The sequence below is a fragment of the Drosophila grimshawi genome, unplaced genomic scaffold, assembly GCF_018153295.1.
Source record: "Drosophila grimshawi isolate 15287-2541.00 unplaced genomic scaffold, ASM1815329v1 contig_1369, whole genome shotgun sequence".
Taxonomy (NCBI): domain Eukaryota; kingdom Metazoa; phylum Arthropoda; class Insecta; order Diptera; family Drosophilidae; genus Drosophila; species Drosophila grimshawi.
Genome location: NW_025062891.1, coordinates 647,843 through 663,331, shown reverse-complemented (window position 1 = coordinate 663,331; position 15,489 = coordinate 647,843). Strand labels below are relative to the sequence as shown.

The following is a 15,489-nucleotide window of genomic DNA, read 5'->3' as shown; positions in this document are numbered from 1 at the left end:
GCAATTGCAGCCGCTGGCGATGAAGTATTAAAAGGTTGGCAACATGAGAAGCAGTATTCCAGTGTGGGCTGCACTGGCCCAGCTACTGCTGCTCGTCCTGGCCACTCGGCTAGGTACCAGTGCATCCTCAACTTCTGCTGGCGACGGCACCGCCTGGCAACGGACCCTATTTGGACGCAATTCACGTAATTTGCTGCATCGGGGATCAGCCGCCTCCCCTGATGTCGATGTGGGCGGCACATTTGATATGTTTGCCAGCAATCTGAACAATGCTGGCTACAACAATGAATATGCCCAACTATTTGCACCATACACCATGGAGCAGCAGCAACAGCAACAACAGCAGCAGCAGCCACAACAGGTGAGTGCGAAATGTGATATTAATAGCCCTGTATGCGTTTATGAGCAATTAAGAACCGCAAACGCAACCCAAGCTGATTAATTAAAACTGAAAATAATAAGAAACACACGCTCAACATCAATCAGCTTAATTTCATAATTATAATTATAAATAACCGGCCTGTGGATGACACTTAACCTGCGCGCAACGGCACACTCTCTTTAATTATGAAAAACCGAAGTAGATAATTCACTTTCTCTAAATGAAATGAATTTCTCGCTAATATAATGATTATGTTTGACTATGCGTACAAACTTACTTATTCGAGTATTCTTTTGATTGTTGTAAATTCAAATATTAGAAATATCTACTAAATAAAAGCAAATCTTTCAAAATATCAAAATGAACACAATTTATCAAACTTTTAACGCTTAAGCATTTCGTGATTATTTTTACATTTTATTCACTCAGTAAAATTGTTATTCTGACGTAAACTCTAAAAATGATAAAAATCCATTAAATGTATACAACTTAAAGAGCTGAGAAAATCATTAAGTAGTATGTGAATAACTTCTAATACCAAAGACAACAGATACATTTTGAAAGCAAAGTGCCCAAAGCAGAACATGAAGCCACCGCCCACGTTGCATGCAACTAGAAAGGCAACGGCAACGTGTTACGAACATAAACTTAAACGACTTGCGGTGTGTTGCACAAAGCTTGTTAATTAATTGTAGCTGTCCACAGCCATGCAGCCGTCAAAATGGAAATCAAGCGACGGACAGCTTTTTAACAAAGATCAAAGTTCAAATGCAAAATGAGACGCACAGTTTGACTATAATCGTGTGTGCGTATCTGATACGATATCAAGGCGAGTGTGTGTTCAACAGGGGGTCGCTGTGGCATGCATTTTGAAATGTTAATTGCTAGATAGCATACAAAATAGCACGCATACGCAGCGTGTGTCACAAGCAGACACCACACAATGTTCAATATCACACATACGCCGCGTGCGCTGACCAAAACCGAAATATTTCTCTAATTGCCGCAGTCTAAAACGCCTTCACTACGTCAGCCGCAGGCCGAGGTATATGGCATTGTGGAGCCACTGATTGAGGACACGCCCTGCGCGAACCGTGCCTGTCTCCTAAACACCGACTGCTGCCCCACAGGCGTCTGTGTAAACACATATGGCGGTGAGTGCGGTTCGAGAGTTTCCCCTCCAGTTGCATTGTCCATCATTTACTGAGCCATTTATTTTAATAGAGCGCAAATGCGTTTATGTCTTCGGACGGCAACGGGATCTGTGCCAGCGTCATGCGGACTGTGCGCCAGGCAGCGCCTGCATGCTCGCCCCCCAGGAGGGTATCTGGCGTTGCGAGAAGGAGTCGCCGGTGCTGCAGGATGTGTTCAGTGTGCGGCCCAAACAGCCGCTGGGCAGCGAGTGCAGCAGCAGCAGCGAGTGTCAAGTGATCAAGTGAGTGCCCCCAAGAATGAATAATGTATGCATTTCTATGACCTGTTATGCAACGTGCTTAACGGGTATACCTTGTCTCTGTAAGTGGTATGGTGCTTATGTATTTCTTAATATTTTCACTATCTTATGTCAAGTTGATTAAGATATGTCTGCTAGTCGATATAGCCATGTCTCTCCGAATTTAAACTTACATACTCAGTTTCAAAGCAGCAGGAAACACATTAATTTGTTTTAAAAGTTAACCGCATCTCTTTGTATAAATATTCGAGTTTATTCGAAAGTAACATTTCTAAGCTGATGGCCAGCGCAAATCGTCGCCTATATATACAGGGTATTCTTACGTGATGCATTCATTTATTCGTTTAGCGGCATGTGTTGCCAGCAGCAGCGTTTTCATCATCGTGCCGCCTCCAAGCTGAGCTGCGGCTATTTTCGCGACGCCTTCGACTGTGTGGATGTCACCCAAGAGGTAAGCGAACCAAAGAGGGATTAATCATTGTCATTTGAAGAGCTATTTATTATATTTATAATATATCGCTAGCATTTGCCAAGCGTTTTCCAGCAGCGTCGCAACTGAAACCGAACGATAGAAGGATGCAAGATATATATTTATTTAACTAAAGGTAATTTAAAGGCAGCGGCACCGATTGATTAAAACATATATCTAATGAAATGGAAATTAATTAACATATCAAATGTTTAACAAATGCATATCATTCTTGTTGTTTATATATGTATAGGCATTAAGTATAGTGCTTGATGGCAAAACAATTCAAATATTTAATACAACTATATTGATATTCCACATGAACTTAAATGTGTTTTGCGTAGAAATAATTGTATTAATCCAACAAAAAAACAAGTAACAAAGATTAACAAACAAAAAATTAATAAAAAAAAAATACTGACTGAGGCATTCAATGTTATTACAGCAAGTATTAAAATAACAATTTTATTAAAATTAACTAGTTCAAACTCTACATGTAAAAATACAAATTATAATAATTATAATGAAACAACAAAAATATAGCAAAGACCATAAACGAAATGTGAACTGTACCTTTATGCGTTCCCCATTCGCATCAAGTCAAGTCAATATATAGAACAAGCGCAAAATAATGCACACATTTAAATATATATTGATAATTTATTCTATGTGAATGTATTACATAAAATAAACAACCATTCATAATGTTAATGAGGAAACAAAGTAAGCAAACAAATAAAAACAAAATGTAAGGCACGCATAAAGTGCAAAGGGCGCATGCCCACAAAACCAAAAAAAAAATGGAATATTAATTAATTTATTTGCTTGAATGATGGGCGCGAGTTTTCCTTGGGGGTTCTTTGTCTTACACAATTTTACAGCATTTTTTTTTTGCATAGTTTAAGTTAATGTCTTGCTGCAAGCTGCAAAACAAATGGAAAATGAATTCATTCATTTGCTAGAACATTTGTGTTGAGTTCTGCTTTAAATATGGTTATACATATGTTGCAAGGACTTCTATTGTGGCTATTTAAATGTATTTCCATGTCCTCAACCAGACGAATTAATGTGCTTTTGCCAAATAGAATTTGCCAAAATTGCTTTCAACTGGCAAGCAAAAGCTCGTCTCTGGCAATTTGCGTACACATTTTAATTAAAACACATTTGGGTCAAATGAATAAGTAAACGACTTGGCTAACAGGAGTCTGAGTCTGGCGTCCCATTTCGACTGTTTTCATATGCAATGTAAACAAAAATATAAAAGGCATAAAATGTTCCACGGAAGAGGCAAGACAGGCAAGTAGCTGAGTAAAAACATTAAAGACAATATTTGTTTGTTGTTTTACAAATATTTTGGATTTTTTTTTTGTATTTTCCTTTTCTTTTTTTTTTGTTGTTTTGTTTTATTTAAAGTGCCAGTAAAAACGCAGCTTAAAGCTAAAAGTTAGACTCTGTTTACACTTTCAACGCTTTTATTTGTTTTTTAACAGTACACCGTAAATGCTTCACATACACATATCGAAATTCCAATTCACATCATTCTACGCTCTTTGTCTCCGTCTCTCTCGTTGCTATATCTCTCGATTCCAGTTACGATTAATACACATTACACAAACACATTTACATCATGTCAAAAGAAACTTTTACACGCTTGAGCCTAACAATTAAAACATAGTTCGTACATTCATTTTGTTTTCTGTTTCAAATTTATAATTTCTTAGCTGCAAAATAGGCAATTATTATTTAGATTAATTTAAAACATTTCTTTTGCGCATTGTTTTTCAAGTCTTTTGTGGTTTTCTCTTCGGTTTTATGTTTGTTTCGATATTTTTAACTCAGTACTATTTTAATTTTCTCCAGACATCTCATTAGAGCGATAATGGATAATGGAATCCTTTTTGTTTAAATGTAATATTTTTTTTTTTGGAGAGCAGGATTTGTAAGCACTTTTTTCGGTGTTGTCTGATCTTGGCATATTTATCATTTTAACATTATTACAAATTGTTTTCTCTTGCGATATTATTTACACATTTTACAATTACAGGAATATTCTTTGTAAAAACTTAAGTTACGTTTTTCTGTTGCTGAAATGGAATTGAATTCAGCAAATTACAAATTACAGGAAATTAGTTTAACTTAAAGTTTTAATCGTATAACATATTTCAATTTTAGTTTTCTGTTTTTTATGTGTGCCTAAATTAATAGGAAATTAAATTTCGCAGGCCGAAAGATATAACAATCTAGTTTAGGTTTGTATATAGTATTTCTTTTGTTTTTGTTTTTTTCGTTTTCGTTATACGCATATCAAATTGAATTGTTATACATAATAATTATAATATGATGCTTAGTTTTAGTTTAATGAATGTAAAATTAATGGTTTCTCGACTTTATTTTTTGTTTTTCTTGTGTATTTTAATCTCTTGGCGTTTGTGTTTGGGGGCGGGATAAACATTTGATGTTGTATAGAAACTACTATTGCATGCTTGTAGGGTATTGTTTCTTATGCTTGGCTATGGCTTTGTTGTATGGGGTTTGTGTGAGGGGTGTGTATGTGTGTGTGTGAGTGTGTGTGTTTAGTGCAGACATGTAAAACACTTAGATCTCGTATACAACACAGACAACACAAGTAATGGAGGTTTACAGTGCAGGGAAATTACTTAAATATATATATATATATAAATTGTAGTTTTTATTCTTTATGTTTTATATGTTTTGTTCGTGAAACATCAAGTTTCTCACAAAGCAAGCAAATATATAATATATAAATTTATGTATTTCTGTATCAACTTGTTTAGTTTATGTTTAAGGACTACAGTAAAAATAGGAAGAACAAGCTTTGGTTATAACAGAACTAAGAAAATTGTCGCTTTTATGGCTATGAAAAACAATGTTTTAATATATGAAGTATAGAATAGAATAGAAAAACCTATTTTAAGAAGAACTTAAAGCCAGCCGATATACGTACGTGTATGTAGATGTGTGTGTATATTTATGTATAGTTAGCTTAGGAGACGCACACACAGCAGCAACAGCATAGGAGTGGGTTGTGAGGGGGCGGGGGGTAGGCAGGGGCGTGGGGTTTGGCGTGGCATGCAGCAGGCGGCGCGCCATATGTATATATATATATATATATATGTTTATTTAATTCTTATTTTCGTTTTGCTTCTCAAATTTGTTTTGTTGTAATTCGTGAGTTCCTGAGTTTATTTTGTCAACGATAAACGCCTAAAAAATGTTGAATTCATTTCTTCATTGTCAATAAACGAATTTCTAAATTTGTATATTGCTATGGTATATATATCTATATATATATATATATATATATGATTATAATTGATATAATCGCAGCCCTAAAGTTGCCTGCCTTGTGGAATTTGTAACTTGTTATGGGTATTCCTTATTTATTTCTTGTATTTTGTTAATGTGTGTTGCTGTTCTCACTGCTGCTCAGTCTTGGCAAAGTCTTTTAACTGTTTGTATTTATAGTTTGTTTTACTTTCAATATTTTTGTGAACAGTGGTTATAAAAAATATACCTATGTATGTTTTGTATTATGTGTTTAGGCCCTTATTAGATTAAGTTTTATTTTAGTTTTCTTTTTTTTTTGGGTTTTTTTTTAGCACAATTTGGCAGTGCATCGATTTTGTGGCGCGCCGCAATGCTTAACGCCTTACGAATCTCAGCCGAATGTGTCAACGAAAGATGTATGTACAAAAGCATATATTGGGGCAAAACATATTTAAAAACGAGCACAGTTCAAGCATGTATGGGGCGGGGAGCTGAGGCAACGAGGGGGCGGACAAGCTGTGAGGCGTTTGGTATGTGTTTGGCCTAAGTATATATATACAAAGTATTTGTTTGTTTGTTTTTTTGTTAATTGGATTTAGCTTAGTTTTGAATTTTTGTTTTTGCTGCTTTGTCGCTTGCTTGAAGGTAACACGGGGCCAGGTTACAGGTTACAGGTTACATAGGTGCGACGCACACACACACACACACACGCACTCCAATTTTGGGGCCACGCACTAGAGCCACAATCAGTTCTTGACCTTATCCTCGACACGTATGCTGGCTAGCGTCTTTTTGATGCGCAGCGCGGTGAGGCGCGCCACTGGATTTGGATACCAGCACTCCTTCATCACCTTGGACATGTTGTGCAGCACATCGGAGGCGTGCCAGCGATTTGGTATGTTCGGCCGGCTCTTCTCAATGCACACCACCTGCGGAAGGGAATCAGTTTAATATAGAATACACATTATGAGGGATATAATATTTGCTTACCTTTTTCATCTCCTCAATGCTGGGATCGGGCTGCACAGCATCCCAGTAGGGCAATTGATATTCCTCAAAGATCATGCCCATGTTGCAGCGACGTGCTATCTCCCAGAGTATCAAGCCGAAGGCATACACATCCGCCCGCTTGTACGAATCAAAGTGCTGGGCATTCATGCTCTCGTCGAGCACCTCGGGCGCCATATAGCGTTTGGTGCCCACGCGATGTGTGGACGGTATGTCCACGGAGTCATCCTTCTCCACATGCCGCACCGCCAGACCCAGATCGCCAATGGCACAGCTCAAATTCGACTTGACCAGTATGTTCTTTGACTTGAGATCGCGATGTGCAATCGCGGGCTTGCCGCGTGTGCCAACAATGTCCATATGCAGATGCGCCAATCCAGTGGCAATGCTCAGCGCCATATTTAGCATTGTGTTCGTGTCCACAGTGTGCGTGGTCAAATAGTCAAACAACGATCCGTTCTCGTGGTAGTCAGTGACGAGCCACAGCTGCGTCCAGGTGCCATTATCTATAGTGGAGAAAAATGGATTTTCTTTTAAGTTGAGCCACACAGTTGCAACATTTATAGCTCACCCTTGTTGTCGGCCGCTATAAAGCCCAATATGTTCTCGTGACGCAACATGACTGTCTGGTAGATTTCGGCCTCGCGAAACCAGGAGCACTCCTCCCGGCTCGAAAAGATCTTGACGGCCACATTCTCGCCACGCCAGCGACCGCGCCACACCTCACCAAAGCGTCCCTTGCCAATTACGTGGCACAGCTGCACTTGGCGTGCAATCGAACGTTGCACTAACAGTGGCAGACCAGCTGAGAGAAGCAGCAAAGATAGAGAGAGAAAGTGAATTAATAACAATTCTGGTTAAGTGGTAAAGTAATTTTCAAGTGTTTCTAGTTGATAGATTGGATTACAGATAACACTCCTCACCTGATCCAGAGCCGGATGTGGTCATTTCAATGATGTCATGCAGCGTCGTGTTGCCATTCAGGATGGGATCGTAGACAGAGTCCTCCTTGGCAAAGGGTCGACCATTAGCCAAACGCTTGCGGCGCTGACAATAATACCAGGCCACCGTACCCGACACACAGATGATTAGCGTGGAGCCCACAATGAAGGCGACCAGTTCCCAGCTACTTAGCGTCTTATTGGGCAGGAAATCTAATTAGAATACAAGTTGGATTAGTTGACTTATTGCCTTTGAGAGGCTGCGCGAGAGTTGCAAAAAGCTGAGCGTGAGAGTTAATGGAAAATTAAATGCCAGAAAGTTAGTGAATAAGTGAAGACAACATGCAAAATCAAGCCATTGATTAAAATATAAACATAAACATAAACGAAAACAAAAACTAATTACGAAAATAACAAAAATACCCAAGGTGCATTTGCAAACTAACCGTTAGTTGTTGTTTTTATGTGTGTATATGTTATATATGTATTGGATTAATTTTTCACTAACCTGCTTATGACTTTTGGTAGTTAGATATTTACAAACCTTTGTATACTTTGCGGCGATTTACTTAAAGTCTACACAGAGAAATAAACTGAAAACTCGCACACACACCCACACACACATGTAAAAAAGAACCCCACACACATACGCACACACACGCACAAGAGTAGTGCAAATGAGCAAACACAGAGCTACTAATAATATTTAGATGAGCAACAAACAAAAAAAAATAGTCTGCACACAGCAGCAGCAACGGCAAAAAAAAACATAAAAATGCGGCCATAAATGAATGGAATGAAGCCGTTAGGCAGCGACGCGTCGCTAAAATTGCATATCAATGCAGCCGAAGCACATGAATGAATATGAATGCACGACGACGGCAGACAGGAGACAGAATATACCGCAGACAGACCGGGTACAGAGAGAGAGAGCGAGCGTAATATAAACAAAAAGCGACGTCTGGAACGATGACGACTTATACTCTTTGCTGTTGTTCTTCTTGTTCTTGTTGTTGGCGAGCCCCCTTGAGACAGTTGTTGTTGTTGTTGCTGCTGCTCACGCTATTTTTTGCCTACTTCCTTTGGCTTTTGTGCGTCGTGTTTTTAACAAGTCAATATGAATGATGCGAAAGGTCAGCAGACAACTAGAAACACAGCAAGCGACGACAAGTGGATGGAAGGAAAAGGAGTAACAACGCACGAGACAAGGTGAAATACGCAACAACAACACAAATGGTGCGTCTGTGTGTGTGTTTGTGTGTGTATATGTGTAATGGAACAAAAACGAGAAATCCCATCAAACCAAGATGACTGTTTATTTTTTTCTCGAATAGGTGGGGCTGAGAGGGGCGCAGCGACAGTGTGACAGGTGTGTGTGTGTCTGTATTAGTGTATGTATGTGTGTGTGTGTATTTGTGTTTTTCTGCGAGTGCTTCAATAATTTCTGTCTAAAAAAACACGCAAATGATGCGGTGCAATGACATGGGCGTGTCGCAGAAAGGGTTTTTTTTCGAAATGTGCCCGCTGATTTTGTGGAGTGCATTGTGAATGGAGGATATGAATATGAATATGGATATGGGTATGGATGTGGATATGGGAGATTGAGTGGAGGAGGTGGTTTGGAGAGGGGGGATGAGGTGGTGTGGGTGTTTTTAGAAACTCTCACCTGGTACAACACCACTGTAATTTTCACGTGTATTGCAAAAATCTTCTGGACAACATTTTGTGGAGGAGGTCGGTGTATTACCATGACACCAGGCGGGATCTTCGGGTGGTAATTGGCTTTCTAGGGGTAGGCATCTACATACATACACACATACATATATAGTTGGATTGTTGTTTTTTTTGGTTGTTGTTGTTGGTTTTTCTTGTTTTTCTTTTTAGTAATAGTAGAGTAGAGTTTATAGTATATAGGCTAGATTTTTAGTTACTACTTAGTAAGGCGATAAAAAATTTGTTTTTTAATACTATTCCACAAATGGCAAAACAAAAGGGGGTTGTTTTTATTGTTGTTGTGGTTGTTTGTAGTTGATGCATTGTGCAGTTGATAAGCAGCTGTTGTTATAGTTGCAATTGCAGTTGTTGTTGTTGTTGTTGTCTACTTAGGAACTAATTGTTGCATCAGCGCAGCGAGCAGTGTGCAGCAGAGGCGTGGTCTTAAGGGGTTCTTTTTATATGGGAGGGCAGCAGTGGGATTTTCGACAGCGGCAGTAGCGCATTTATGTTTATAGCTGTGTGCAAATACCAGCAGGATAAAAATACATATTTTATATGTTCTCGACAGAGTTAAAAATTACCCAATTTCAGTTATATACAAGAAAAGGCGGAACAATCAAAGCAACAGCAGAGAAAATAACCCAGAGGCGCCGACAAAGAAGGGGTTGCACGTACATATTTGAACATTTTGACTCAAACAGTTAAAACCAACCTTAGCTAGATAAACAAATAGCAAAACATTCGCATTTCGCTTACGAAGACAATATCCGAATTGCGAGTCTTGAATACACCTACTGCATATCCACAGAGCAGAAATTGAAGCCACACCTTACAAGAAAATAAAGCTACTTACTACGATAGCTGCAGAATTGAGTAATTTTTTAAGCGTCTACAATCGAAAAGTATACGAAATTATTTGGCATGCAAAAGTTGATTGAAAAACTACATATTTTATTGGTTATATATATATATAGATAGAGGTGTAGATGTAGTTGCTATTGTTGTTGTTGTTGGTGTGCCGTTAGAATAGTCAAAGAGAGACAGAGAGAGAAAGAGAGAGAGTGAGATACAATTGATAGATGGAGAAGCAGAGTTACAGGCGACAAGGCAGCAAGTAACGTGAAAAAAAGAGAAATCAACTAAAGAACACGACTAAAAACTAGACTCAAATACCAATAACAAAACAGATAACTAAATTTATTTAAATTGAATGGTGCCTACAAAATTGTGTTGTGCAAACCGAAATAAAATTATAGTTATTTGAATTAAATATTGTAATTATTATTAATATTGTTGTTGTTGTTGTGCATACAAATAGAGTGTTGTTGTGCAGAGTACAAAAGAAAAAAAGAGTGCAAACCAAATAGCTTCTTATAAAGTGAGAGAGAGAAAATAGTTTGTTTTTATTTTTAATTATTTTGTTTGTTTGCTGTAGTTGTAGTTGTTGTTTGTTAATTTTTTTTTGTAAACTTGTTGCATTTTGCTGTACCTGTTTCAAATATCCTCTTCATAAGCTCTTCTTTATTGCAGAAATCCTTACTACAACAGCTAATTCTATACGTATCGTATTTACTGCGACTCGAGAGGCATTCCAGCGGCTCGCGGTGCAATTCGTAACGTTTATCGAGGCAACTGTGCAGCGATATGGAAGATTTGTAAATATGCATGTATGTGTGTGTATTGTTTATTAGAGAGAGCAAGTCAGAGAGCAAGGGAAAACGGCATCGGCATCGAGCGAAACAAACAGACACAGACGGAGAGAGCGAGCGCAGAGAGCAGAAGGCAAAGAGTGCGCGCGTTGCAGATGTATTTTTTTTTTCGGTATTTTTTGTAAAGGTTTTTCGTTCGGTTGAAAGACATTAAAAAAGAAATAGAAAAAGAGTGAGAGAGAGAGATGGAACAAATTAGTAATAATTGTTGCTGTTGTTGGCCAGTTGCTAATTGAAACTCAGTCTGGTTAATAGCAATCAAAACAAAAAAAAAAAAAATATAAAGAAACAAAAAAAAACTTGAGTTGCCAGGAGCTTAACTCCCTGTTGTTGTTGTAGTTGCTGCTGTTGTTGTTGTTGTTGGTGGGTTTTAGTAGAGTGCTTTTTGGGTTAGGTTCACTTTCAAGTCGAACTCAACACGAGCATGTGAAGAAGAGACAGAGACAGAAAACGAAAACTAACTGGAACAAAGCAACTGGAACGAACGACGTGCGGTATTTATTTTTTTGTTTTGTTTTTGTTTTTTTCTGTTTGTTTTTTTTTTGGCAGTTAGACAGAGAGCAGCAGTTTAGAAAGATTGGACAGGGGGGCGGGGTGGAAGTTGGCGGGTGGCGGGATCAGTAATTGAATTGAATTCAACACGTGCACAGCAAATAGCGCACCTTCGTAGATAACCGCGGGCGAGGACGACGACGACAAGGATGATGACGAGGACGAGGACTCTTGGCCAGCCGTGTTGAGGGCATAGTACTTGATAACGGGTCGCAGCTGACGATTGCAATAGTCACGATCGTTGCAACACGCATGCCCGCCGCGACGGGCGGCTGGACGGGCTGTTGGCCCACCATGGCGACCCTCGTTGCACCAAATGAAGCGGCCCGGCGGGAAGCTCTGCGACATGTTGAGGCAGCTACGCGACACACAGTTTGCAACACACACCACAGTGGAGTAGGAATTTTCAAGTGTTCACAAGTGTAACAAATTGTTTTTTTTTTTTTTGTGGGATGTTGTAGCCCAATGCACTTGACAATAGTTTTGAGGAGAAATTGCATTTGAAACACTTACCGGAAACTGAAGATTATCTTGTTGTCGGTGTCCTTCTCCACAGAGGTGAAACAATAGCCATCCGTCTCGCATATGTGATTCGAATCCTTGCAGATATCGCAATGGCATTTGATCTTTTCTGCAAACGAAAGTGATTTTCATCATGAGAAATTGCTCAATAATCTCAGACGGAGAATAAGCTTAAACTACTAGTAATTTTCGACTGCTGACACGATAAATGATTTTGGAATGAATTTTCTTACTTTAAAAATGTTTTTCTTAATAATAGAAAATATTAAAAATTTTCGCAAGTCTTTCAAAATTTAATAAATAATCTATAATCTTGATATATTTCTAAACTATAGTATAAAAAAAATTTCTGAAATACTACTGTTATTGGTAAATAAATGCTTTATTTCTTTCAACTTCCCATAAGTTTCTGCCCAATTAGTTCGACTCGATCTTTAGTTGACATGCGTCGCTTTTGGGCCAATTAGCAAGTCGCTGACAGTCTCATTTAAAGTTTCATTAATCATAATTCGCTGCCTTATTGATTTTTTTCTTCAGCGATCGCAGACATTGTGGAGACGGAAGGTAGAGCTTAAGCATGCCATGCCCATGAGAAAGTGGGCGACAGCTCAGGTTTCGCGTTTCATAGAAAACAAACAACAACAAAAAACACACACAGACAGACACACACACACGCAGAAGAGGCCTTAAGCATAATAACAACAAAGCCGAACGACAAGAAGACAAGTGTAAAGCGGAAAGCATAAAGAACCCAGACGAAGTCAACGTCGCTGCCAACGTCGCTGCAGACGTTGCGCGCCAGTTTTGTTTAACTGCAGTTGCAAATGCAGTTGACTCGTTGTTGTTGTTGTTGTGGTTGCGGGGGTGGAACTGGAATTGCATGCAAATCTGCTGCAGTCAGTCAGTGAATGAGTGAGTGAGTCGGTGGAGTAGGGGAAAGGTAGAGGGGTGGGGGGTGTGGGTCTGAGGGGTCTGAGAGGTTTGTCTGCAGCACAGCGCATTGACATCGGCAGAGCGCGCGCTGACGTCACGCGACGAGACGTGTCAGAGACAGTTCAGTGCGGACAGACACAGAAACGGAGACTACCGGACAGACGAACGGACAGGCACACGGACAGGCGGTGGGCTCTCAACTCCATGGAGGTTGAGCTGCGACTTTTGAGGTGTGAAAGTCACGCGAGCCCCGCTTCTGAGCCGCATTTTGTCTGCTGTCCGACGTATGCTGAGACGACTACTCCTTGAAAACGGCCAAAGCGGGTATATATAGTCAACGTGCTTAAATTTTTAATTTTTGTACTTTTTTCGTGATTTTTGTGATTGAAAGTAGCGCTTAGAGATTCCATCATACCCGCATACAAATGATATTGAAATTCTATTCCATTTTCACTCATTCCGTTATTTCACTCTCACAATTACTCTCTCTGCGTTCCTCTCAGATATTATTCTCTTAAGCAGTGTATGACTCCTCCTTACGGAATGCATTCAGTATGAATGCAATGCAATTCATTACCTAGTAATACTCTTGTATGCATTTAATTATTATTATTATATTTAAAATTATTAAATATCCTAGAATAAGTCATAAAGTTATACGTATAGTATGTTCTCTATATTTTTAATATAGAAATATATAACTACATTTAAAAAACATATACTGCATATATCTATATTGGTATATTTGTTGTTGTGGTATGGATTCGGAGCTACACCACCTACAAGGTATAGAATACGAATCGAATTTGTAATGGGCTCATTTCGCTGCTGGGTATTTTACTCTCACATTTACTCTCTCTGAGTTACTCTTGGTACTACGTACTTGCTATTCCTCTTTCTGTCTTTACCTGCATTAAATTATGCAAAGTAAGCATTATGTAAAGTTAACAGCTGTTATCCACATTTATAAGCCCCGCTCTGTATCTCTATATATCGCTCTCTCTCTATTGCCCCTATATACAGGGTATCAAGCTGTCGCGCACACTCTGATCGAGCCCTACTGAGCTTGCGAACTTACTTTCGTGCTTCTTATTCTGCAGTGGCGCGTAAGTGGGCAACGACACTTGCAGCTGAGTGGCAGCTGCGACGGCGGCGGCAGCAGAGACGCCTACTGCAGATGAGCCAGCGCCAGTTGCGGACAATTGAATATTGACAGCACTGTTATTGTTGTTGCTGCTGTTGTTGTTGTTACTGTTGTTGTTGCTGTTATTATTAGTCGTATTGTTGTTGCCATGGCTGCTGTTATCAGCGTATGGCGGCGACGATTTAGTTAGATAATCGCCAGCTGTTTCATTTGTTGTTGTTGCTGCTATTGTTTTTGCTGTTGTTGTTGCGGCTTGCTGCAATTTGTGTGCAGCTTTTGGTGCAGCTTCATTTGTGGTATTTATGACAATTTCAATTGGCGAAGCTGCAATCGAAGAAGAACATACAACATTTAGGTTAGTTATGGGAACTGAAGGGAGAGTGGGGTTGGGAGGTGTTGACTATCGTGGCATAACACTTACCGCAGCCGAAATTGAGCAACGCCAGGATGCAAAGCAATTGCGGCCACATTTTGAATTTGAATTTGGTTTTTGGGGCTGCTTTTGTTCTTGTTATTGTTTTCGCTTTTCTTTTGTTTTTCGCGCACATACACAGAAACACACACACGCATACGCATACGCACATGCATACGCACGCATAAGCACACACGCAGGCACACACACACACGGAAGTGCGCTGGCTCAAAGTCTGTGTGGAGCTTTTGCTTATGTATTGGTGCTCCTTGTTGACGACGACGACGGCGACGACAAACAAGAACTATTTAAGGAAGGACGCCAGCAACAACAACGACGACAACGTCGACGTCGACTGCAGACGGCGGCAACTAATTTGCTTTGTATTGCGCATTTATTGTGTAGGACTCGGAGTCGGCCTCGCGCTCTGCTCGCTTGCCGCAGCGCGATTAAATATTGTTGTTGTGCACTGTTTTGGCACTATTTGCGGCCATTTGGCATTTTGTGTGCAGTTGGCACGCAGCATATTTTATTATTATGAAATGCACATAGAAATGAACAGAAAAATTCGTTCCCTTCTTGCAAAAATCCAATTAGAAAAATTCATTCCCCTCCCACTTTTATGGATAGGTTTTCAATCGTATTTTCATCACGTGAGTTTGGCACTTGCGCGGCTTGTTTTGCAACTGCAACTTATTTACAATGATGCCCAGCACTTTGTATTTTACGATGCACGTTTGTGTTTGCTTTAATTTTTGTTATTTACTTGTTATATATGCAATTTTGCTTAACGAAATCAACGGAAAACTTGTCTCTGTGCGAATGCTTTGCGAAAGATGTAAACAGTGTGGCCGTTCTTAATTAGGCTAGATATGCTGAAACTAGCAAAAAATAAATACTAACCATACGGCGTTGCCACCCAGCGAACGACCAGTGCTACCACAAACACATTTAACGAAA

The 15,489-nt window shown here is 39.4% G+C and overlaps 2 protein-coding genes across 4 annotated transcripts; one reads left to right on the top strand and one right to left on the bottom strand.

The window, feature by feature from the left end:
- LOC6560979 (ITG-like peptide) lies at window positions 1-3,105 on the top strand. The gene is made up of 5 exons (XM_001986879.2): window positions 1-361; window positions 1,392-1,536; window positions 1,607-1,817; window positions 2,184-2,286; window positions 2,359-3,105. The coding sequence occupies exons 1-5, from the start codon at window positions 44-46 to the stop codon at window positions 2,392-2,394; spliced, it is 813 nt and encodes a 270-aa protein (XP_001986915.1). The 5' UTR covers window positions 1-43; the 3' UTR covers window positions 2,395-3,105.
- Window positions 3,106-5,297: 2,192 nt separating this feature from the next.
- Window positions 5,298-15,407, bottom strand: LOC6561166 (TGF-beta receptor type-1). 3 transcript variants are annotated; one of them, XM_032734174.1, is made up of 8 exons: window positions 14,539-15,373; window positions 14,052-14,441; window positions 12,032-12,149; window positions 11,629-11,876; window positions 7,524-7,754; window positions 7,172-7,405; window positions 6,583-7,106; window positions 5,298-6,521 (listed from the first exon to the last, which is right to left on the bottom strand). In XM_032734174.1, the coding sequence occupies exons 1-8, from the start codon at window positions 14,699-14,701 to the stop codon at window positions 6,339-6,341; spliced, it is 2,091 nt and encodes a 696-aa protein (XP_032590065.1). In that variant the 5' UTR covers window positions 14,702-15,373; the 3' UTR covers window positions 5,298-6,338. The 3 variants fall into 3 exon arrangements, with proteins under 3 accessions (XP_032590065.1, XP_032590067.1, XP_032590066.1); XM_032734176.1 differs by lacking the exon at window positions 11,629-11,876 and adding an exon at window positions 9,208-9,341 and having other exon boundaries at window positions 5,299-6,521; window positions 14,539-15,407; XM_032734175.1 differs by lacking the exon at window positions 11,629-11,876 and adding an exon at window positions 10,747-10,889 and having other exon boundaries at window positions 5,299-6,521.
- Between the last annotated feature and the right edge of the window lie 82 nt (window positions 15,408-15,489).

Coding starts and splice junctions, on each gene's coding strand:
- LOC6560979 (XM_001986879.2), top strand. CDS start 44: ATGAGAAGCAGTATTCCAGTGTGGGCTGCACTGGCCCAGCTACTGCTG. Junction 362..1,391: donor AGCAGCAGCAGCCACAACAG/GTGAGTGCGAAA, acceptor TAATTGCCGCAG/TCTAAAACGCCTTCACTACG. Junction 1,537..1,606: donor CTGTGTAAACACATATGGCG/GTGAGTGCGGTT, acceptor TTATTTTAATAG/AGCGCAAATGCGTTTATGTC.
- LOC6561166 (XM_032734174.1), bottom strand. CDS start 14,701: ATGTGCGTATGCGTATGCGTGTGTGTGTTTCTGTGTATGTGCGCGAAA. Junction 7,406..7,523: donor CACATCCGGCTCTGGATCAG/GTGAGGAGTGTT, acceptor TGCTTCTCTCAG/CTGGTCTGCCACTGTTAGTG. Junction 7,107..7,171: donor TATAGCGGCCGACAACAAGG/GTGAGCTATAAA, acceptor TCTCCACTATAG/ATAATGGCACCTGGACGCAG.